Source organism: Limulus polyphemus, unplaced genomic scaffold (genome assembly GCF_000517525.1).
Source record: "Limulus polyphemus unplaced genomic scaffold, Limulus_polyphemus-2.1.2 Scaffold11, whole genome shotgun sequence".
In the NCBI taxonomy this organism is placed as follows: domain Eukaryota; kingdom Metazoa; phylum Arthropoda; class Merostomata; order Xiphosura; family Limulidae; genus Limulus; species Limulus polyphemus.
This window is the reverse complement of record NW_013665621.1, coordinates 622,001-647,652: the sequence shown is the minus strand read 5'-3', so window position 1 is coordinate 647,652 and position 25,652 is coordinate 622,001. Positions and strand designations below refer to the sequence as shown.

At 35.5% G+C, this 25,652-nt stretch overlaps 1 protein-coding gene across 4 annotated transcripts in view; it reads right to left on the bottom strand.

Moving 5' to 3' along the window:
* The window catches only part of LOC106478722 (laminin subunit beta-1-like), a 127,009-nt gene that overhangs the window by 83,949 nt on the left and 17,408 nt on the right, over nt 1-25,652 (bottom strand). For all 4 annotated transcript variants that reach the window (XM_013939286.2, XM_022382243.1, XM_022382235.1 and 1 more), the window contains exon 2: nt 4,781-4,855. In XM_013939286.2, the coding sequence (XP_013794740.1) occupies nt 4,781-4,855 (75 nt within the window). The remainder of the gene's footprint in view (nt 1-4,780; nt 4,856-25,652) is intronic.

Sequence of the window (25,652 nt, the reverse complement as noted above, 5' to 3'; positions counted from 1 at the left end):
TTCTGTATGACCCAAAACGGTTAATTAGTAAACTACTGTAACCAAAAAAAAAAAAAAAATTATAGACCCACAAGAACGTTGGTGGATAAATAATTTAGAGAAATCTGTGCTGGTAATTTTAGGGTTAAATTAAGTATTCTTCAAGTTGATTGATTATCTGATCCACACAAGTGTACGATAGCTTTTTGAAAATAATCGTCAACTAAGTTTGGAGCACTGGAACAGTGGTGGATTACTACTGAATAACTTACATTAACACAAAAACGTAACCTAGAAAGTATAAAACCCGACGTCTTTCAGTAAAAGTCAACTTGTCAATGCATTAACAAAGTAGTAAAATCTGTTTAATAAATGCTTCAATACTAATCTGGAAATGATACATTCCCCTTTAATGATACAAAATCTGTTCGAAGGCGAGAGATGAATAGCATAGCATCGATAAAAAATATATAGACTTTCGTTACTATAAACGCTCTGTTTTCTAAAAACATCATATGGAACAGAGTTATTTATTTGCTACTTAGCAAAACAAACAAACAATCATTTAGATTGTCTCCTAGTTCTTGTTATAAGAATAGCAGAATTATAAACACTATTGTTTGTGTTGTTGTTGGTGTCTAAGCTGTGCCCACCGCAGGATTCGAACAGCAAATTTATAATTTTAAGTCAGGCATCTCACATTTATTAACAAACATATGAGAGAAGTTAAACCTCGTGCCTGACATTTAATCTGTCACTTCTTTTCCACTATCACCCATTATTCTTGCACAACAACCATTAGTTATGACTTTCTTTTAGAATACTTTTCTTGTAAAATTTGTCTCTCGCGTTACTTCTCATGGTATACGCGCGTAATATTGTTCAATGTTCTCGATAAGAGCAGAAAACTTGGCACATCAGAGCGTTTAGGACTGCAATAAGCTCCCAAACACATCTTATCCAAATTCGAGACAACAACGCTCTAATTCGCAAAGTGAATGCTATGATTAATAAAGATAACCCAAGCCTGTAACACACGACTACAGTTTTACATTACATCGACATTTTAGGGAGTGATGCAGTGAATTTCACTTGCAAGTGAGTTCGATGTATAACATGACACTTTTTGGAGTTAGTAGTCATTTAAACAAACTAAATGTATTATCTTAATTGCATATTACTTTATCATACTTAACTATAACAAAATCGCATCATAAAAACAATTGGTATTTTCAAAGTGAACGGCAGTTTTTGCTCACATGAGCTAAACGACGAGGTCAGAGGCCCCCAAATTTGAACTACTGACCAAAGCAAAGGCAGCCAGCTATCAGTACCTACTGCTACAAGGGTGTTGTAAATTATTATCGAAACGTAGAAATGTGAAATATTTTACAAAAGCTGAAAACAGAATGTCGAATGTAACTCAGAAATGAAATTCCTCTTATGCGTAGCCACGGACGTGGACGTTTTCTGAAAAAAAACGAGAACTTAAAATATTGTTTGTTCTTTGTTTAAAAAGCACATGAAATGTATATAGTCTTTTAAGAATCTTACATTTAACGTATAAATGCTTATAAGAATGTGAAAATGTGCAGCAGGTTACATATTTTGTTTTGTAATTTAAAGCTCAAATTCTTCTTAACGATATATAAATACTAAGACATTTCAACTAGGTAACATTTATGTACAGAGGTAGGCAGTATTATATACAAAGTATTAATTTCACTTTATAAGAACTTATGATAATGCAAGCGCCACGGGCGACATGTTTATTTACCTATATATTTGGTTCCAAACAGTTTCCTTAAAAGTCAACAAAGCAATACTGCCACAGATAAGCTTATGGTTGGAGCTATACATAAGAAGTTTTTCTGAAGGGAAATAGTAATAACCCTAGATTGTTAAACGATGTATAGCCAGAGAACACATTTACTGTTTTCTCACAGAATAGAACGTATAGGACTGCATAGGGCTATGAAACTTTACGATAAATAATTATGAAACGATGTACAGCCAAAGGACCAGACATTTTCAAGTGGGATTTGAAGTCACAACCCAGACGAATCTGGTGCAACGCCCCCCTCCTTCCCAAATTTCATGAAGAAGACACTAAGTTATAATTCACTACCATACTTTGATAAATACCTTACTTTTAACTATTCTTTTTAACTGATATTATATGAATAATTTAAGTAAATCCCTCAAGAAACTGTCTCCATTTTTATTCAGTCCAAGCTAAAGCTTCTTAATCAAAACCTATTAAGAGAAATGTAACTTATATGGCTTATAAACCCAAAACAAACGCTTCAGCACTACTTTCTAATTTATCAACATAATTTCAACGCAGAATAAGGGGGAAAAAAAATCTGAAATGAGGAAATAATGTCCACTTTGGGGGTTGAGAGTAATTAAATGGTCTCAACATCGGAAAACAGAAAATTTCAACAAATACATTGACGGTGTTGTTATTTTTAGTGCAAATATACACAATGGGTTATACTCACTCTGTCCAATGTTGGGAATCGAATCCCGGATTCACGTAAACTTACTGCTGACCTACCGGGAGACTTTTCATAAATAAAATTTAGTTTTTAAACAAATATTATTTCATACCAACAATATTTTTATGCTTTGCAGGTTTGTTATCGTTTAAAGAGGAATAATATTGATCATTATTATTATTTTATGAAATAATAAGGTATCCAGAAGTATTATTTTCCGTGGTTTAGAGTCTTCAAAAAAGTTATATTAGTAAATTTTCTATCGATCAAAATCATTTGCTAAAATCTTTATGTTTGCGTTCACAACAAATAATTTTTTATGATGTAAAGTTGTTGAGATCGAAAGCTTGGATTACTTTAGACAATGAATATATATATATAGGACTAAATATTTCGCTTGTTTTTGTTGTTGTTGTTTTTAGAAAATGCGTAATAAATCTTTAAATGTTGCGTTAGATATTATAATAAAATGTTTCCCCAATCAAATGCCACGTTTTTATGAGTGAAATTAAAGAATGTTGCACAATAACATGCCAACCACACTATATCTATTACATTTCGTGCCGACGAGGCCTTTCACTTAATACCAGGACTTCTTCTGGTGGGCTGGGTTACGACAGACATAGCCGGTGTTGAGACATCATTTGAATTGGACTTTTATGGTGTGAACTGGGTTAATTTGTTCAAGTGTAATTTTTCATCAAATTTTATTAATGTCATACCACATCAGTACTAGGGTAAGGATTGTTTAACACTATATTATCTATTTCTCTTAACACCGTATATTATTTTCTTAAATAGCTTGCTCATAATTCAGAAGAACTGACCAATCAACAGTTAGTCTTCTTCATTCCGGAACGGGTAGTGATTTTGTCGTGATTCCATGGGATACTAAGTGGAATACTAACATTAATTAATCACTACTCATCTCATGTATCGACCTAGTTCGACTGATCGCATATGATAGTGTTCAAATTACTTTCTTCAACTGGTACAATATAGGCTTTTAACCGATGTGAAATGATACGTTACTTATTTTGATTAACAACCTTATGAAAAACTCGGTACTTGAGCTAACTGCAAAGCTGGCCAACATCAAGCATTCTTTAGTAATTAAGAAGGCTAAAGGTGGGTGTATAACTAAAAAGTAAGCCATGTTCTTACATGTTAAGTGAATCGAGTATTACTGAAAAAAAAAGAAGAGATTAAAAAAATGGCTCGTGTAATTTTAAGAAATTTTATGAGTATCTATTTCTCTTTAAAACAGATTTTAAGCTATTAAGCTCCACATTTTTCACACACTCCTAAACTTTCATCATTAATCGCAAGACTAAAGTTTACATAAATATCTGCGAAGTTTCTCGCGCTATTTTATTGTCGTGCAAACGTATGATTACACTAAAAGCTTTCAACTACAATTTTGAGCATGTAATGAAGTTTGGAGATCACGGATGACTATACCTTTGTGACTTATATACTTCTAACGACTAGTTTAAAATGGTTGCTGTTCTGGGAAATCTAGAAATTTATCGTAACTATTTTATATAAGTGGTGAACATTTTTGTTTATTATCAAGCGCACGGCTGCGATTTCTACCATGGCAGCCGTATGGATTAAACCCCTAATTTTAGCGTTGTAAGTAAGCTCTCGAGTTTACCGCCGAGCCACCGGGGAAAAGTATTTGTTTTGTTTTGTTTGAAGTTAAGCACAAAGCTACACAATGGGCTATCTGTGCTCTGCCCACCACGGGTATCGAAACCCGGTTTTTAGCGTTGTAAATCCGCAGACATACCGCTGTGGTGCTTTGTTTGTTTGTTTGTTTGAAGTTGAGCACAAAGCTACACAACGGGCTATCTGTGCTCTGCCCACCACGGGTATCGAAACCCGGTTTTTAGCGCTGGGGGACAAAGGGGGGTTGTAAGGGCGTACGAGGTCTAAAATTATGTTTTCCATACTAGAAACAATCACGTTCTACACAAATGTTTAACCTACAATAAAATTTGACACATTGGACTGCGAGAACTCAAAGAAATAAACGTCAACACAAAATATTCATTATAATATTATAAGATAAGACATGCTTTAAAAAATTTTCCTTCAGAACTAAATATGATTATGATTTTGTAATTCTCAAAAATAGTCCCCAATCTTCCACCTATTTCATACGCATCATGACAAACATATTTTTAGTCTAATCCTAAGCTCGATTGATTTTCGTAAATATATATTAAAAACTACCACTTTTTATTTATATGCAACATTTTAGCCATATTTTTAATTGAATAAGTCTCTCTAAATACCTCTGATGTTGTACTCCTGCTTTCTTCTGCTTTCCAGCCATCTTGACCGGTCTTCACTCTGCTCGCCACTGACATCTTCAAAACAAAATTTACTAGTATGAATTAATTAGGAATTTTAGGTAAAACTTGTGAAAAATTGTGTAGCATAAAACTGACGTGTAACAGCTAAATATTATTTAATGTTTTCGGTTCAAGGATTTTATTTAAACAAGATAAAGGTACACAACGTGTCTTTCTTTATCAGTGTTCTTCAATCTACATACTGAACAGATCTCTTTAAAAACACACGACATCTCAACTGTTTAGAACAATGAGCTGTTCAGTTCAAGAAGAATTGTGAAAGAAATGAAAGGAGAACAGTACACGTGAGTGTTGGAGCAGATTTGTGGGTATGTAGATATTTTTGAAATATGAGAATGTAATGATCATAAAACATTCAAGACAGTATAGAAAATACGTCCACTCTACATCTCGGAAAATAGGGATTATCAGAAGTGAACTCTCTACCCGCTCTGGTTTTCGCCCTTCTACCCAACCACACAAGACAAAAGATCCAAACAAAAAACATAGAAAAAAAAAGCCATAGAACCTTTACAAGCTAACGCAGCAGGAATATATATGTGTGTGTGTGTGTGTCTTACATATTGGTACAAAACAATAAAGCATTCATACCAAAGAAAATAGTATCGAAAAGATGAAACAACGGGGACTTATAGTTACGTATATGATGTAACCGTTTATACAACTATTTCATAACTGGCCGCTTGCAGGGCACGCTCCCCTCCCCCCACCTTCTCCCCTGGTTGTTTAATAGTATTTGGTAAGTTGAATCATCGATATTGTGTTATTCATTTAAATACTTATGGAGTGATAAGATTTGTATTTGAATCAGAAAAGAGAATGGCCCCTGATAAGATCTGTATTTGAGTCAGAAAATAAAATGGCCCCTGATAAGATCTGTATTTGAGTCAGAAAAGAGAATGGCCCCTGATAAAATCTGTATTTGAGTAAGAGAAGAGAATGGCCCCTGATAAGATCTGTATTTGAGTCAGAAAAGAGAATGGCCTCTGATAAGATTAATATTTGAATCAGAAAAGAGAATGGTCCCTGATAAGATCTGTATTTGAGTCAGAAAAGAGAATGGCCCCTGATAAGATCTGTATTTGAGTCAGAAAAGAGAATGGCCTCTGATAAGATTAATATTTGAATCAGAAAAGAGAATGGTTCCTGATAAGATCTGTATTTGAGTCAGAAAAGAGAGTGGCCCCTGATAAGATCTGTATTTGAATCAGAAAAGATAATGGCCCCTGATAAGATCTATATTTGAATCAGAAAAGAGAATGGCCCTTGATAAGATCTGTATTTGAATCAGAAAAGAAAATGGCCCCTGATAAGATCTGTATTTGAATCAGAAAAGAGAATGGTCCTCGAGAGTTTTTTATAACTTTATCGCACAGTCCTCGTTGATATATTCAACCCTTTATGCCCCACAGTGGCACAGCGGCATGTATGCGGACTTACAACGCTGGAAACCGGGTTTCAATACCTATGGTGGACAGAGCACAGACAGCCCATTGTGTAGCTTTGTGCTTAACTTCAAATAAACAAACAATCAACCCTATAAATATAAACGATATTTTCTACAATCAAGTTTCATTCTGAAATATTTAAGAATGGCAACTAAAGCACCTCACAGTATGAAAATGTTGAATATATTAAGTTCTTTGTTTATTTAGGATAACATTAGCTAATCTACAACGTGGTCATTTAAAACTAATACATATGAATGTATTATTCATATAAAATAATTCAATCTCTTCTCTCGTGCTTTACTTATATAGTATATTTTTGCTGCAAAATTTTACATACAATATACAAAAACAACAACTAACGTCTGCACCTCATATTAATTTGCCGTGTGCTTATGCGTTTGTGAATTGGTTTGTTTGTTCGCGAACTTCTCCCTATCGAGACCAAATTTACCATGCGGACTCGGAGTGTTATCCATATGGCGTAGCCTCCCCATTACCAAAGGGTGTAAGTGCGCCCAAAAGGTCACCCAGACATGTTATTGGTTTAGGAGTAAGTTTTCAGGGCCGCTGAAGCCGAATCTGTCATCGGATTTTGTGTTTCTGGTTCCTCTCGGAATGCCGATTGCGCTATGATTGAAAATGTGTTCATATCCCCACTCCTAAACCAGCGGGACTAAATTTGACACACGTGCTCAGAATTGCGAGGGGGCCTTTGATCCCGCGTAGCGCGGGTATTTTATGTCTTCAATTGTATGATGGCTGTATTTCCTACATCCACGCTCGTGGTTAAAAAACTATACGCATGCGTATAGCACTCTTCCTTTGAACACTTGAAAATGTCTACTCAACAGGTTCTATATGGATATTCGATAAATAAAAATACATACAGACATTCAAGATAGGTAGATTAGTATTGTGAAGTATATGCAAGATTTCAAAACGTTATTAATTATATAAAATCGAGAGAAAATAGACTATAAGCTGCTGGAAGTATAAAAAAAGTGGCACGTGAATTAATCGCAATGCTTAGTCACGCGCTATCTGTTTGGTAGTGCAACTTCGAAAATACGTTAAGGTCAGCCGAAACTGATGTTGGAATATGACAAATGTTCACTTATCAGAAATCTCAAAAAATGCCAGAAGTAACATTTGTAACACATTAACCCTGACTTCTCTGTATTCAGTGAGGTCATAAGCGAACATACGGTACCTGCAATGAACTGTGGTACGGGTTTCATTCAGTGTCTTGAACGTGAGGCCTATCTACACGTCTAAATGTCCATAGATATCAAGAAATATTAAAAGACCAAAGCAGTGTTGCAAGGTAATACTCTCTTCTCAAAATACATATAACTTATACCTCATCTGAAGGTGTCAATAACAATATCTTGGAATTACTCCATCAGACCACAGATCTTAACAAATCTTAAGGTGTTAGAAACAATATCTTGGAATTACTCCATCAGACCACAGATCTTAACAAATCTTAAGGTGTTAGTAACAATATCTTGGAATTACTCCATCAGACCACAGATCTTAACAAATCTTAAGGTGTTGGTAACAATATCTTGGAATTACTCCATCAGACCACAGATATTAACAAATCTTAAGGTGTTAGAAACAATATCTTGGAATTACTCCATCAGACCACAGATCTTAACAAATATTAAGGTGTTAGTAACAATATCGTGGAATTACTCCATCAGACCACAGATATTAACAAATCTTAAGGTGTTAGAAACAACATCTTGGAATTTCTCCATCAGACCACATATCTTAACCCCATATCCTTAAGGTGTTAATAACAATATCTTGGAATTAATTCATCAGACCATAGCTCTTAAACATATAGAATATGTCTGGAACCAGTCGTCATCAACTGACCGAGCTTTCGAAACCAAAATGAAACTAACTGTGCCAAAATACTTACTGGAACCTAGAGCAAGCCTCACAAGAGATTTATAAGAAACGACCAAAAAAGTTGTTGTTCTGGTTTCAAGCATACATTTTCAAAGAGACATCCAGTTTCTAATTTTTATTTTTCTCTTAGCGGGGGGTCTTGTCGATCAGGGTATTTAGGAAAATTGCACCCATTTATCTATTTCTCTTAATCCGACCCTGACTGAGATACACCTGAAATTACATGTTCCGGCACGTTTAACAAGCCAATGGAAATTAATACATTACTATAAAAAACACCAGGTGATCACTGACTGATGAAAATCAGGTAGAATGGAAAGATGTTTCTAGTATTTCAACTCGAAAATATCATCAAGATAAAAGCATAAAGTTCTACACGCCTCCAAATGAATCCTCGAAACCATAATAAGCTAATTTTGACTCCAACCATTAAGTTTAAAATCCAAAATTTCACTTTCTGCGAAGGCCTGACATGGCCTTGTGGTTAGGACGCTCGACTTGCGGGTCGTGGGATCGAAACCCGTCGCATGACACACACGCTTGGGAGCGTTAAAATGTGTTGGTCAATCCCAAGAAGTTGGTGGTGGGAGGCGTTGACTAACTGCCTTCCCTCCAGTCTATCCCATAAAAATTGGGGACGGCTAGCGCAGATAGTCCTCGTATAACTTTGTGCGAAATGTAATAAATGAACAACCATTTCTACGCGAATGACTTGGAATAAATTTTCTGAGTGACATTCAGTTAAGAGTTTATACTTACTTCAATATAAAGTTGCTCAACAGGGATATTAGCTGTTAACTAAACATGTCACGGAAATAGCATTTATGAGAAACGTTAAAGCTGAATATCAAATAACGATCAGACAAAGCTACGTTTACAACTGAATACGTCAACTCTTCATTGTATATGATGTTATTCATTTTACTAATTACTATATAATAAAGGACAACGTTAATTTGACGTTAGTTTCTGAAGAGTTAGTAAGTATACCGTACCATGAAAACAAGCGTTTTAAAATATACATTTAAAAGCTATCGGCCACATATATGTTAAAAGATCTAATATATTATGCTCAGGATGAAACAAAGCGGGTTACTAAATCATAAGTTGAAATTTTCTTTCAACGCTAAATTCGCCGAGACTATACATTACAGATACGTGTTGTAAAACAAGTTGCTGGCTTTTTGCCAAATCTTTAGTAATATCACATCAAATCGTACATATTGTTACGTCTCTGGTCGTTGGTTGTTTCCCGTATAATTTCTTTCCGATGAATCTTTACCGATACAAGTTCTTTCTCAAATAAAACTGGTTTATTATTTCTGAATACAACTTTGCAATACACTTAATTTCCACAGTCGCGCTATAACAAAAGTTATAATTCACAACGAACGTCTCACGAGCCGGACTCAACTGTCCGTATCTATCTCTGTCTGCAGTTCATTACACATTACATTACCTTACATTGTTGCCGTCACTTCTTACCGGTCTTATATATATACAAGAATACCGCATATCTAGTAACCTCTCGAGACTTCAGGAAGGGACGTGAACGTTCGAGAATATGACGTTCTACTAGCGTCACGTGACCCCCGCTGTCGTAACAATATATATATCAATTTTTAATTAATGTTAATTTTCCAGACACTGCTATTTAAAAAAAAAGTAAAACAATGTAAGATCCACCCGTGCATTCCTCTCTTATACTTACGTCTCAGGGAATAATATAAATAGGTATTCGTTGAAAAACGTAATACCTACCCATCAGAAACTTAGACAACAGAAAAATATGTAAAAACAACAATACTGTTTCCAATCATGTATACGACGTTTAACACCATTTCTTCTGAATACCAAAATCAGTTTCACCTTTCTTATACATAGCAGCGCTGTACTAGGACACGAGAACACGCGCAAAATTAATGTTTCTTGACAGCCATCTCTATCCATATAACCCACACCCAAATAAGGCGAGAATAAATCAATCCAAAGAGGTGTATTTCATCGTGGAAATTTCTTCCGTTACCGTTCCTGTGATGATTGCAAATACGCAAATAAGTAAATAAATACAATACCCTAATTATGCGTCAGAGTTTTATTACTTTTGGACCACCCTGTATATTGTCATCATACTAATGAATAAAGTCCCGAGATTGAGAAAGATGTCCATAAATATTTATTGTTTTACTTTGTGTAGGAAAAGTACCACATGACGTAAATATGATACAGTCCTCGACAAGCCTTTAAAAGCGTTATCGTTTAATGGTTATAATAATCTTGAGTATGAATGACTCAAACAAATTAGTTATTGGTGTCAGCGCAAGAATAAAATTATCCAAGCCATTAAATGTAGGTAATGGGCTTGAGAAGGACTAACGATGTGTATTGCTATGTAGTAGTAAATCAGCCTATTTGCAGAAAGAAAAAAAACACACGTTCATATCAATAGTTATCATATGTGCGTATCTTAAAAACGTGACTCATTCGGCCTACTTTTTTTTTCCTGTCTATAGGCGCGTGCACCATTCACTCTCAACAAAGCAGGGGCCTCACTCATGGCGACCTTCCGTTGAGAAAGTCTCGTGCTGTTCGATAAATCTTATTCATATGAACTTATCTGTACAGCGTCAGAGTCTCACACACGTCACACAGAATACCATTTACCCTCCTGCCCAAGGCCAAGAAACGTGAAAATCGTCTTGCAACTGACAGCTACTACGTGTTCTAGGCTTGGTTGATTACATCAATTTCATGATGTTGTACATGAGAATCAAACTTTAAACAACTACCTCACATACATTCCTTCAAGTGTAATTTATTTCTGTTTTGCTAAAGATAATTCCCTCTCCATATCATTTTGGGCGCTCGACTCGCAATCTGCGGGTCACGGGTTCGAATCCCCCCTCCCACCAAACATGCTCACCCGTTCAGCCGTGGGGACGTTATAATGTGACGGTCAATCGCACTATTCGTTGGTAAAAGAGTAGCCCAAATGTTGGCGGTGGGTGGTGATGACTAGCTGCCTTCCCTCTAGTTATTCACTGCTAAATTATAGAAGACTAGCGCAGATAGTCCTCGTGTAGCTTTGCGCGAAATTCAAAAAAACCAAAACTATATCATTTTTACAATTTGTGTTACTGAACTCGTTATTTTCTGCTCTGTCTGGCCACTGTAATAAAAACGAATATAGCTGCCTTGGTTCCTTTAAGATATCCTGGACAGAATCATGTATTAAAAATTTACTTTTAACCCTCATGCTGCGTGGTATGGATAATGAGATCGTTTCTTCATCTTTAAAAGCATCCACACCCACGCACTGAATTCCGTGAATCGAGGCCAACCTCTTTAGTATTTTAAAGTCAATTTTTACAGCACGAACACATGTGTAAAGCTCTGTCTAAATAATAGATGATCATAAAAAGATAACACGTAAAAGAACAAGAGAAAGATATAACATACATGGACGTTTTTCACGTCAGATGAGAAACGTGTAACAGTGACCAGCACACTTTCTGCATGGTTTGATAACGAAATCGTTGCAAAAAAAAACAACAACTCCCTCTTTTCTATACTGAATTAAAGAGGGGCATACATTTCTGTATTTAATATGGAATTTTCTGCAATGTAGTATAGATAATGAGATCCGTCCATCATTTCGAATATCTACTCCCACGCTAAGAATACTGCGAGTCGAGGTCAAATGACTGTCAGCGATAACATTCGTTATTAATGTTTCCACTAAGATAACAGGTAAGGACAAGGCTTTCTTTTGTGTCAGGGTCGATAAAAATGTAGACTTCGCATAGTACAAAACGTATATGGTACACACAACGGACTAACGAAGCGTTACACTATACCTGACTTTGGAAACAGCAATGAGTTTTTGTATCTTGGTACGTTAATGTAGCAGTAGTATCGTTTGTTTGTTTTTATTTATTCGGCTGAACGATATTTTATGTAAACAATAGACTAAACGACCAGATACCTCTATGATTTAGACATAGCTGTCCATAACTGTGAAATGCAGACCAGAGGGAAAGCAGTCATTCGGAACTACCCGCTACTTGGAGCGTCTACTCTTGATCGAATAGCAGTATTAGCACTATAACGCACCCACAGCTGAAAGCATGAAGCACGTTTGGTAGTACCACACCTCGGATCCCCAGTCCGATACGTGCTCGGACCTCTTATTACCAATATCTTGAAATAATGGCTAGATAGATATTTCATGGTTCGCGTTCCGTTGCTGCAAAATAGCGCTCTGCGCTTTTGGGACCGTATGTATGTATGCTATAAAAGTGACGTTCAAATCCCACTATTCGGTCAGACAAGAGTAGCCCAAAAGATGGTGGAATGTGCTGTTGACTAGATAATTACAGTCTAGTCCATCACTTCACAATTGGGAATGGCTATACGCAGATATTCCTAGTTTACTTTTGTGTGAAAATTCTGACAATAAAACAAGAAGAAGTAAGTGATAAAATGAACGAAGCTTAAATTGCAACTCACTTTCTGGTTCGGCAATAAGCTTGAGGGCTTAAGACGTTAAAAATCAAGACTCGATACCTGTACTAGGTACAGAGAAGTTAGCCCATTCTATAGCTTTGGGCTTGAAATTAAACCGATGCCACTGGTTACTAGGCTCGAAGCATTTTTTCGTCACCTCATGACGAGGGGCTGCGTGAGGTGAAGATACGAATTAGTAAACGCTCCCAGTAGAGTGGACTACCTTTCCACATTGCCTCAAAATTTGAAGGTGAAATTTATGTCATTAGCATAATTTATGCATACCAAATTAATCATTGTTATAATTATTCCTACTTTATGTAAACTTTCGCATAATGAATTTCAGCGTACGAGTAATATGAGGTCTTGGCTGAATAAGTTTGATGTCCTTTGATAACTCATGTAAGGACAGTTTCTTGGCTACTTGATTTACATAAAAATGGACTGTGAGGAGGTGGTTTACACTATTTTATAATACTGATACGTTTTTTTATTACAAATTCAGATTTTAATTGTTTGTGCAGTCTAGATATACATTTCGAGAGTTTATTTAAGGCAAAACTACTAAGTCTATCTGCAGCCGTTCCAAATGTTGAGCTGCTGATCAGAAGGAAAACAACCCGCCAGCAGCACCCACTGCCAACTCTTGGGCTACTCTTTGCTAACAAATAGTGGAATTGACCGTCGCATTTTAACGTCCCCATGGCTAAAATGACGAGCATGTTGGACACACAGTTTCGATCTCGCGATCTGCGATAGAGATAAAGAGAGAGAGTAGTCAAAGTATCGAAATTCACGGCATGGGGTACATGTTGACTACTTTTTCTTTAGAAAAGTAATTTTGCCAGTTTGGGCTGTATATTAATAAATAAAAACTATATTACGAAAAGTGTTTTAATTAACAGAACACCCCCAGCTAGGAATGAGTCCGTAACCAAAACAATTTCCATATGAATCTTATGCTGCATGATGTTCATAAAGGAAAAAGTCTGCCAGAGACAAGACTTCACGAGGAAAAAAAAGGAAGAATCCTAGACCCGCAAAGAAGAAAGTTAGTGAATGCAGAATTGGTGGGTAAGTGTACCTGAGACATTGTAATCTGTTTTCTCCCTCCCATATTCTTTGTTGATGATATGACGAAAAAAATTGAAGATCACTGGGCCTGAATGCAAGATTCTAATTGTTACTCTGAGTGATGAAGTTGAGAAAACTGTACGGGTTTCACTAAATATCGGTGCTTATTGCCTGCAAGTCTGGGTTTGCAAGCAACTTTAAGAACGTTTTTTGATGGGACTGTGTCGTTCCAAATCACGAAGAAAGTTCGGATTTGTATGAACCGTCTTAACTCACTAGTAATCTTAAGAAAGTCGCGAATGCTTGCTTTATTGTATTTTAGATGATGTTGCAATTCTAGCATCGTTCGGATTCTTTGAGGAAAAATCTAATTTTTTAATAGGGCTAAACATGGCGAGTGGTATGAGACAAACAACATTCAGAAATTGCCTTTGCCAGCCCATAGATCCAAGCTGTGAGCAAGGAAAGACAAACTTCAAAATCTCAGTACGATTAAAGCTAATAGGAAATGACGATCAGTTATGTACTAGTGGATGATGACAAGTGTGTGTGTGCTAACAAAGGCTACAGCTGTTGCTAACACCATTCATTACTCATTAAAAACGAGGCTTTAAGGCGACGACCCCCTCCCCCTTCTGAGTTTGTATGTGTGTGTGTTTATGCGCAAAGACTTGTGTATGCGTGCATTGTTGGAATGTATGCATATACTCTATCGTGCGCGGAAGTATAATATTTTGGTTTTCTTCCGAGCACTCAATCGTTGATTGGTGCAATAAATGTTGTTTATGGTTCGAATTCCACGTACGAAGGGTTAAATTTCAGTATTAGTGGCTGTCGTATAAAGCGTTTCGTAAGTGGATACAAATGGTTTTGAAATAATGTACATACAATATGTCAAGGCTAGTCTGATTAGTTTTAACATCTTTAATTGAAAACTGTTTACTCAACATTTTTAACATACGGAACTTGTAGAGTAAAGGCAGCATTTTTATTATAAATGCTTCACATGAGTTAGACTATTTTTCGGCAATACGCATTCAAAGTAAAAAAGTGCCATAACTTCCATAATTTCTGAAAATAGAGAACGGAACACTACTGTAAACACCTGTCAGTTGACTGGTCACAGTCACTGTTCTGAAACGCTGTGGACCTGGTTGCGTGTGTTTTGTTCTCGTTGTTGTTGCTGTTTTTCAAGCAGCCACTTCGAATGATGTTAGTCTCATACCATAGTAGGTGAAACCGATGGGGGCACGGATGGCACGTGCTTCCCTCAATTTTGACCCGGTAGCGAAGTGCCCTTTGAATGGAGAATACTTGTGTACAACTATCATAGAAAGTCGATGTTTCAGTTTTGAATTCAACACAGCAAATAAAGATGTTCTTAAACATTGGTGCCCCCCCACAAATTCAAGTGTATTCTGCCGCCAATGTTTCGTATCTATTATACAAAATATTTTTTTTTTTTTGCAATTCAAAATGTGATTGCATGAGAATATTATGGTAAATTACCTGTTTACATTGCAATACCTGCTACTTTTTTTTTTTTAGATTAACGTATACTATAAACCCAGAAGGGAACTAAATACAACGGTTTTTGAAATTTTTAAGACAACCTATTTTCTAGTGGAGGAAATAACAAACACATACAAATGAATTTTAAGAACATTGTCATGTCAACTGGCTATATAATAAAACCAGAAAATGTGTTATATATAAGGAAACCAGAAACTTGTATTAATTTTTTAACAAAGAGTTGTTAATATCTATTTTAATGCTTCATTATCTATGTATTATTTCATTCAGTAGTTTTAAAAGTGTGGAAAGTCTTCATAATCAGCGTATTTCATGAAGTATACACGCCTCAGCTTTCATAGCTGAAAACTAAGTAAAAATACAAAACTCATCAACTAAATTTCATATCTTTGGTGAGTCTTTACAGGTCAATTTTTACTAAAAGTTATTATGAAACTCTTCAATCACTAAAATCATTTTAAGAAACACAGTACAGGGTCTAATCAATAACACAGGCCTGAGAATTTAAACTTCATAAAAGTTGTTTTGGTTTTAATAACGGATTTTCCGTAATTCAGCTACGCAGATTTCGAAAATAATATTCATTTTTTTTCTATCGCGTGAGGATTTTTTACAAATCGGGAAGGAAAAAAACTCTTACTTAGATGAAATTACTATTTCGTTTACCACAATGAACATTTATTATTATCATTTGTGTTTCTCGTAGGTTCTAGAACGATCGATAAGACTCTCACGTCGTGATTGGTTTAGAGAAATCTATAGCCAACGATTGTAAACATTTGAAGCATAACGAAATGTGACCCAATTTCAACGAAAATGATTCACTTATGTAAAAGTACATATAACGTTTTTGTGCAAAATCTGTACGTGATGGAGAAAATTTAATATCATTTTCGGATTCAGCATACAGGAATTAGCTGTAAAAATTTCAAGACAATAAAACCATCACAGGCCTGTGTTATTTGAAGGTCTTTGTAACAATAATTTTAGAAAAATATGACCGTGTAAAATGCTTTTAGTCTTACAGGATTAAATATTCTGGGAAAAGATTACTTGTATTCAAACAGAACACAGTTGAATAGCATCAAAGAAATTAAGCCTTACTTGGCAGAAACTAGTATAAGCATTAAGCCCCGATTCTTAACATTTAAAACAGATAGAAATTACTAAAATTAAAACAAACTGCCAAAGAAAGTTGCTAAAGAAAACATTTTCACAATGCATCATTTCACCAGAACTTGTGCAAGGATGTGAATTCATCAACAAGCGATGAAACAAGGAAGAGTTTATGAAATTTAGAGGGCCTACGATTACATCGACCATGGGAGGTCTAGTTCAAGCCTAATGTACATTCCTGCTTTATAGCATACATTTCGAAAAACAAGCGAAAAAAACTTCACGAAATGAAACCGTAACGTTTATTTACGAGATATTTGTGCAAATAGCATCGGCAGGGACTGACACGTTACGATAAAGTTATCCAAAATAACGAACCAAGGCGCTATGTAATAAGGGTGCATTTGGTCGTAAAGTGCATCCCTCTTTTCGTATTTAACACACGTGGAAGCAAAATCGTTTCGCAGACATCTTAGTTCAACTGCAAATCAGCAGTGACATTAGAACATCACATTTATATTATACAATTTGATGACTGTATCTAATATTAGTTTGAAAATATTTCTTTCCGACATTCAATGTTAATAACTTTTAACTGAATTTGAAACTTCAATATATTGCGCTTAATCTGATTTTTGTTCCATTTCTTTACTTGTAATTTAATAATATTAGGCAACGATCCCCAGAAATTTTAATCGCTACGTCATTCATGTATATATTAAGATTCTTTAATAGAATTCCAAAAAGTGTCGTTGAATTTAGTTTTTATGAATTATACACGGTTTTATAGTCCTTATTCACACAGTCTCAAAAACACTTAATAGTAGAATAATATTTTTTTACGGAGCTTCGAAAATTTCTGTGTTCACATGTACACACTAAGACAGACGGGCCTAATCACTCAACTCTTCTAGGAAGTGTGCAACGCTGAACTTTCAAATTATAAGAGATTTACTGTTTTTTCTTTAAAGTTGTTCACCGATTGTGGATATCAAATTTTTCCAGCTTAACCAATTAAACTATTGGAATGCACTCTAGTCATAGGTCATCAAGTTATACAAGCCGTGTTGTAAAGATTAATGTTTAGAAGCTTTCAAGTGGGTCAACTCTTTTTTTTTAATTTTTTATGGTATCACGTGTTAAGAATGGCGTGCTTCGCGGAGTTCCAAGTATCAAATAACTGACCGTGTCATTCCATGCACTTCTTCATTCTAGTTTCGCTTGGACATACACTTAGAAATATTATTCGACATCTCGCACCACTATATATAGTCTGCTTTATCTCATCTATGTAGGGTTTTACACTTCTGATGTTCTATTTTATTTTACATAATCTCTCAAGAGTACGTAGTATAACTGATCACCCTCACTTGTTAAGTTTCAAAATGGAACGGACAAAATGTGCACTTCATTAGTTTGTACAATATAACGATTGTTTTTCTCCCGAACAGGGTCAAGATTGTTATTCAACAAGTTACGTAGTTGGTTAAAGATACAAGACAAGTAGTTAATAAAACTTTCGTTACAGACAGGCAGTTTAATATGTTTTAAACAGCATGGCTTGACGACTCACAAAACTGCTTCTAAATTATTTACAAATGTAAGTTCATCATACGTTGCAACGAATACTGATGACCTCAGTATTTGTTTTTCTACTTTTATGTTATCAGTAAATCTGAATCAGTCCTTGGGAAAGATACTATATAACATTTATCATTTCCACTTCGTTATGGATTACGTTATACAGTAAGTGCATTCGATATTCCAATATTTTGGCATTCTCGGTTGCTATAGCAACGTCTCACCCATTTACACCCACGCTGCCTCACTAACGTAAACTTTTCACCTGAATTATTCATTTTATTTTATCTTCGGAAAACTAACACTTACTGCTATATCATCTTTTAAATCATTGCATCCATAGCGTGAAATGTATCCTAATATTCTATTATTTTTGTTGCCACACAACATACAACATGTATACGAATGTCTGTATATATATACACACTTAAAGCTAGAATACACGAGAAAACATGCTTCTAGAAAATACTTCCTCTTCATAGATATTTCTTCAAAAATGTTAAGGAAACATAAGCGTACTTTTAAATGAAATTGTTAACTGTAGAAGAATTCTAAAGCATTCCATCTTCCGTTGAAGTTGACATGTTGAAAAATCATATGAAGCGCTCACCCCTACAGCGTTTCTCCTGATTGGCTAAAGGCAAAAGGTTTCCTTGTTTCTCAAAGTACAAGCCAGGTCTAGTTCGTGATACATGCTTTTTTCTTTCTAGAAGCACGAAAAGACTCGAGAAAACGTTGTGTCTCGATACATGTTTCCTCGTGTATGCTCATCTTTAAGCGAAATACATAAAGCACAGCTTCTTCTCAAAAACAAATTATATGAACATCATCTTTAAAATTCGTTTTCGCAGGGGGCCAGGCGTGGCCTAATGATTAGCGAATCTCGACTGTGAATCCTAGGGTTATTGATTCGCAACCTATTTCCGCACTTTAGGGCCTTAATCCTCATATCCTAAAGCAGTTTTTAGGTGTTCTTTGTCTTGCTAAGATTATTGATTTCAATATCATTTTCCTTAAAGTGTTCATATAGAAAATCATTATTCGCTAATTATAAAACCCAAACCGTCTCCAAGCACTATCAGTCTCAAAGTGGGTTCCTCGTCATCGAATTCATATTGGTTTTTTTTCTTTTTTTTTGGTTTTCTGCACTTGAGTAATGTTACCTGATTTTACTTGTTGGAAAATAATTATGTCAATTAATTATGTTTTAATTAATGTAATTTTAAGTAAATAAAACTTTTTCTTTGTAATGATAGCCATTTAACGTGATTACAGAATAAAACTTCACAAAACTTAATAGCAACAGAGAAGAAAGAGTCACTGAAAACAATACAATACACCAGATGTTTGTTTGTTTGTGAATTTCGCGCAAAGCTACACGAGGGTTATCTGCGCTAGCCGTCCCTAATTTAGCAGTGGGAAGGCAGCTAGTCATCACCACCCACCGCCAACTCTTGGGCTACTCTTTTACCAACGAATAGTGGGATTGACCGTCACATTATAACGCCCCCACAGCTGAAAGGGCGAGCATGTTTGGTGTGACTGGGATTCGAACCCGCGACCCTCTGATTGCTAGTCTTGCGCCCTAACCACCTGGCCATGCCGGGCCTACACCAGATGTAAGTTCTGTAACGGGAAAAACAAAAAAAGAACTATTCATTCCTCTGGTGAATAACCTTAAATTGTCGTTCTGAACCAAAAACATTATTCTCTAACAGCGTCTCATGTGCTCCATCTTAAACTGCGGTATTTGAAAGAAAGTAGTTTGTTTGAAGTTAAGCACAAAGTTACACAATGGGCCATCTGTGCTCTGCCCACCACGGGTATCGAAACCCGGTTTCTAGCGTTATAAGTCCACAGACATGCCGCTGTGCCATGGGGGGAGGGGGTAAGAGAAAGTAGAGAAAATAATGTCAATTCAATTAGACTCCTTTCTGAACGGCCCGGCATGGTCAGGTGGTTAGGGCGCTCGACTCTCAATTTGAGGGTCGCGGGTTCGAATCCCCGTCCCACCAAAGATGCTCGCCCTTTCAGCCGTAAGGGCGTTATAAAGTGAGGGTCAATCCCACTATTCGTTGGTAAAAGAGTAGTCTAAGAGTTGGCGGTGGGTGGTGATGACTTCCCTCTAGTCTTGCACTGCTAAATTAGGGACGGCTAGCGCAGATAGCCCTCGTGTAGCTTTGTGCGATATTCAAAAACAAACAAATCTTTCTGAATGTTTAAAAGTATTCTTCAGTTTTCAGTTCCACTCTTTTCAGATGGCTCTATGGCGTTATTCCACCTTCACTTCACTACGATCTTTTTAAATGCCTTTAAAATCTTCTTCAACTTTCAGTTCCACTTTTCTTTGATTGGCTGTGTGATGATCTTTTGCCTTCAGTTCCACTTTTCTCTTGTGGCTGTTAAGTGTTCTCTGGTTTTTAAATCCACTTATTTCTGATGACTCTTTGGTGTTCTTCTACCTTAAATTGTGCTCTTCTCTGACTCAGTGCCACTCTTCTTCGATGGCTTTAAAATGACTTTCGGCCTTACAAAAGTATGTAAAACACGTCAACACGACATCAGTGATTTACTGGCTTATTCTATCTTCTTTACAACTTTATAATAGATAATTTGGAGTGCAACTGGAGAACATTATGTAACGAAGTTTCACTTCCTTGGTCATCGTTGCCATAAGCAACGAAATTTCAATCCAGAAAACTCAAGCAACATTATTTTGGCATTTATATAAGTCGGTATTGAACTTGGAGGGGTTTTCTTTATTAGAAGCTTGTTGTTGTATCTTATTTCCTAAGCAACTATGAATCATTTTGAAAACAATCTGTTGAATTAAAAAAAATATATTTATTTAAACCTCATTGCAATAATTTAAATGCAATGTTTATTTACGGGTAATTCCAGTTTCTACATGGTTTATATAAAACTTTGCATAGTTTGTTTTTCTTACAAAGATGTAGCATTGAAAGAAATATATATTTATTATTATCTATTTGTAGTTTAAGCACAGAGTTACACAATAGGCTATCTGTGCTCTGCCCACCACGGGTATCGAAAGCCGGTTTCTAGTGATGTAAGTCCGCAGACATACCACTGTGCCACTGGGGGTAAGAAACATATATCAACACAGTCTCGTGAAGTTTCTGTTGGTCTCAAACGTTTCTTTAGGAGTTACTGCTGGAGTAACAAAATGATAATTTTCCTCCAGATATTTTTCTTTGGAATGTAATAAAAAGCATTTACTGTGTACAAAACACGATTTGGCATTGACTTCATATTCAACAAGACAAGTTTGTTGGGTTAATTCAGAATATTATATATGCTTCATTAAATATATCAGTCATAACTATAAATGCAAACTTTTATTATTTGGGCAAACAAATAAAACACCGCCAGTAGACAAACCATAACAAGCCAAAGTTGCAGACACAGAATCTGTCTATACTTACAGAAAGAAGTAGATGGGAGGGGGATATAAGTGAGCGCGTCTGCAGAGTGTCCAAGAATATATGGGAAAGTGGCATCTGGAAGGTGGAGTTCATTCTGGTTCTATAAAGAAATGACATCGATGACAACCATTTCGATGAATAAAGAACCGAACTATCAAATTAATAACAAGGAGTTCCTGAACAGTTTCTGTGAGAAGTTTACATCAAACTGTGCGAAATTGAGTAGAAAAAAAAAGATTCATTTTATGCATGGCCAGGTGGTTATGGCGCTCGACTCGCAATTTCGCGGGTTCGAATCCCCGTCACACCAAGCATGCTTGCCCTTTCAGTCGTGGGTGCGTTATAATGTGACGGTCAATCCCACTATTCGTTGGTAAAAGATTAGCCCAAGAGTTGGCGGTGGGTGTTGATGACTAGCTGTTTTCCCGCTAGTCTTGCACTGCTAAATTAGGGACGGCTAGCGCAGATAGCCCTCGTGTAGCTTTGCACGAAATTCAAAAACAAACAAACAAATAAAGAAGTTATGAACTATAGACGGGTTACAGAATGAGACAGTACAGAAAAGGTGAGGTAAATATGCTATATTGATATGAAAAACAAAAAGCACGGAATCTTTGATTATGAATGTCAAAGTTTTAGACCATTAGTAATGAAGTAAAAGTTAAAAGTGTTTAATTTCTGAGAACATGGATAAATACAGTTTCTTAGCGTCTGATAAAACTTAGCCTCTTATTCAGAATCATAAAAAAAAACCAACATCTATTCCAGAAAGTTTTTATCACGGTCTAACTCATTTTCAAAGCATATCATGTTTCCCTTAAAGAATTCTTACATTAAAATCTAGTTTTGATAAAAAAGCTAATGTTTGTTTTGAATTTCGCGCAAAGCTACACGAGGGCTATCTGCGCTAGCCGTCCCTAATTTAGCAGTGTAAGACTAGAGGGAAGGCAGATAGTCATTACCACCCACCGCCAACTCTGGGGCTAATCTTTTACCAACGAATAGTGGGATTGACCGTCACATTATAACGCCCCCACGGCTGAAAGGGCGAGCATGTTTGGTGGGACTGGGATTCGAACCCGCGACCCGCAGACTGCAAGTCGAGCTCCTTAACCACCTGGCCATGCCCGGCCAAAAGCTATATAAGCCACCACTATATAAGCAAGAAATCATGAAGGTAGACAAAATTTCTCATTACTCGAACAAGCTTGCTTTGTTTTTCCTTTCATTTCTGGAATTAAAGACGATAAAATTAGGCCTTGAGTGAGATAATCAAAGTATATGTAAATTTGTAGAAATGGTTTTCTTCACGACACCCTATTAATACTTGGAAATGGAACGAACATCTTCAGATAGAAATTATATTTACGTTACTTTAACTTGTCATTTATATAGAGGCGAATCGTTATGAATTTTTCTTTGGGATACGTACGGTCCTTCTGTTTGCACGATTGTATCAAGGACATACGAAAACAGCCCTTTTTTTTTAAATGCCAGTAATTCATTTTTCATCATAAAATTCCCAACCAATTATTACTCTAATATTATTATTACTATAATTATTATTATCTAATCGTTTCATCTTACCACACATCATGAAATCAGGTTGCAATTGATTCACTCGTTCCAGTATGTCACAAATAAATCATAAAACGTGTAATCATCACATATTTTCATGCTTAAAAACATTGAGTTTTGATTATAAAAAACCTTAAAGGTATTGTTAGAAATGTTCTATGCCAGCTTATGTGTAAGATTGTTAATTTGAAGGTTTTTACAAACATTTAGTTTTGATTATAAAAAACCTTAAAGGTATTGTTAGAAATGTTCTATGCCAGCTTATGTGTAAGATTGTTAGTTTGAAGGTTTTTACAAACATTTAGTTTTGATTATAAAAAACCTTAAAGATATTGTTAGAAATGTTCTATGCCAGCTTATGTGTACGATTGTTAATTTGAAGGTTTTTACAAACACTGAGTTTTGATTATAAAATCCTTAAAGCTATTGTTAGAAATGTTCTATGCCAGCTTATGTGTAAGATTGTTAATTTGAAGGTTTTTACAAACATTTAGTTTTATAATCGCAAATGCCTACATAACATATTTTATCTCCAAATCAAGTCACATCCTTGAAGCTGACTTAGTCAATCTTCTTATAATTACATTTGATACTCAGCTTTACTTGGTCCTTCCACTACTAAAATAAAGTGCTTTGTTACGCTTGTGGTAACCAAGTTCTTACTACTTAAGGAGTTGGGAAACATTACCTTGTGGAGTGTGGAAAGCACCAGTATCAACGTTCAAAGCGCTGTATCCGGTTTTTGTAACACCTTAAAATATGATGATGTCATTTCTAGGACATAGTTCTGACAGTCTTTCTCGGAAGTGTTTTTCTTGTAAGTTTAGTAATATCTTGTCCACTGTTACTAATGTACTCTTGTTTGCTTGATATTAATGTACTCTGTTTGCTTGATGTTAATGTACTCTGTTTGCTTGATATTAACGTACTCTGTTTGCTTGATGTTAATGTACTCTGTTTGCTTGATACTGGCATTTTATGTGACGATTTTATGTCCTATATGCCGAAAGGATGGTGCTTTAACAAATAACATTTTGATAAGGTTTTTTTGTCTTTATGAAACAACCCCCTATCCACGTGGCTTACATTATACTAGAACTACATTGCTTAGTGCGTGTACGCGCATGCAATGAATCATTCTGAAAAAAAAAAAAGAAGAAACATAATTACACAATTTCCAAAAAAAAAGTAGACAGTAGACTTGCCACATTTTAATTTATAAGTTATCTAAATTACCTTGAATGAGGATAAGCACTCGTAAGGATCATCTAATTATTTAATTCTTTTAAAGCTTTCTTCAAAACCTAAGCCTCAAGCTTAATGACGTCAACTGAAAACATAAACTAGTAGTCATGAGCTGGTACTTTATGTTTAATGACCAAATTTTATCCGCTTATCAACAGGATATTTCGAGTTCTTGTGCTTCTATGACAATATCAAGTAATCCAAAGAAAAAAAAAATGTCATATACGCTTGTTGGATCTCTGATGGGGGTAGCATGGGTGGAGATCTGTTGATAAAGGAGATTTAAGGCGTGACGAAGACATTTAACATTGTCTAAGTACCTTGAACAGACGTGGGGGTGGCTAAGGCTATTGAATTTGTTCTGTGTATGTTGTACGCGTATAACCCTCCTGCTCCTCTTATGATGTCATGACATTTAAGTGACTGTACCAGTATTCACCTAAAGTTTAGTTTTGTTGAAATTTTTTAAATGTGAAACACTTTCGAGCTACCATTTAAAAAATTAAAATTTTATCTTTGTGAAATATTATCTCGTGATTAAAATTGTTCAAGTACTCTCACTGAAACGTCTCAACAAATAAGATGATAATTTAGAAGTTTAAAACTTCTGTTGTGAAACCAAATAAAGGCTCGGTTTGCAAAAAAAGAAATGAAACGATAAATAAGTGATAAAATCTAATGCAAAAGCACCGTTATTTTATAAAGTAAACAAGTATGTCAACCATTGAAACCACGAGATTCCCCCCCCCCCCGCGTTGTATCAACTCAATATCATGAAAAAATACCCTGCTTTTCAACACTCATACACTTCAAAATTAGAGGCCAAAGGTTTCGTTTTGATTTCTGAAGTGGAGGTGCTGAGAAGCATGTGGGTTAATGGTATGAACTTTAAATAAAAGGCTCTATACTTGAGTTCAAAGTGAACACTAACACAACAAAGAATTATTGTTCAAATAGTTTACAGAACAAATGTTAGCTTCCAAACCAGATTAATCTGCGTGCAGTGAACGACCGACACGACCTCATCTATTAACTATTATATCAAATATATAAACAAGGTGATGTTGGGTTTCAGGTTATTATGTTTATTACTTTCTAATTTATTTGAATTTACTTAAATCTGACCCACAATACAAAACATGTACTGTAAATTGAATTGTTTATTTAGTTATGTAGCAGACAACTTTTACAAAAACTTATAGCATGTTTTCTTCTACATTACTTTCAGCAGTTATTGAAGACCAACATGACTATAATGCGAAGTTGGAAAGTCAAACATCTTAGATCTTGAATTTTAAAGTGTTGTTACGTCTCTGGTCGTTAGTTAATTTTCCGTAAATT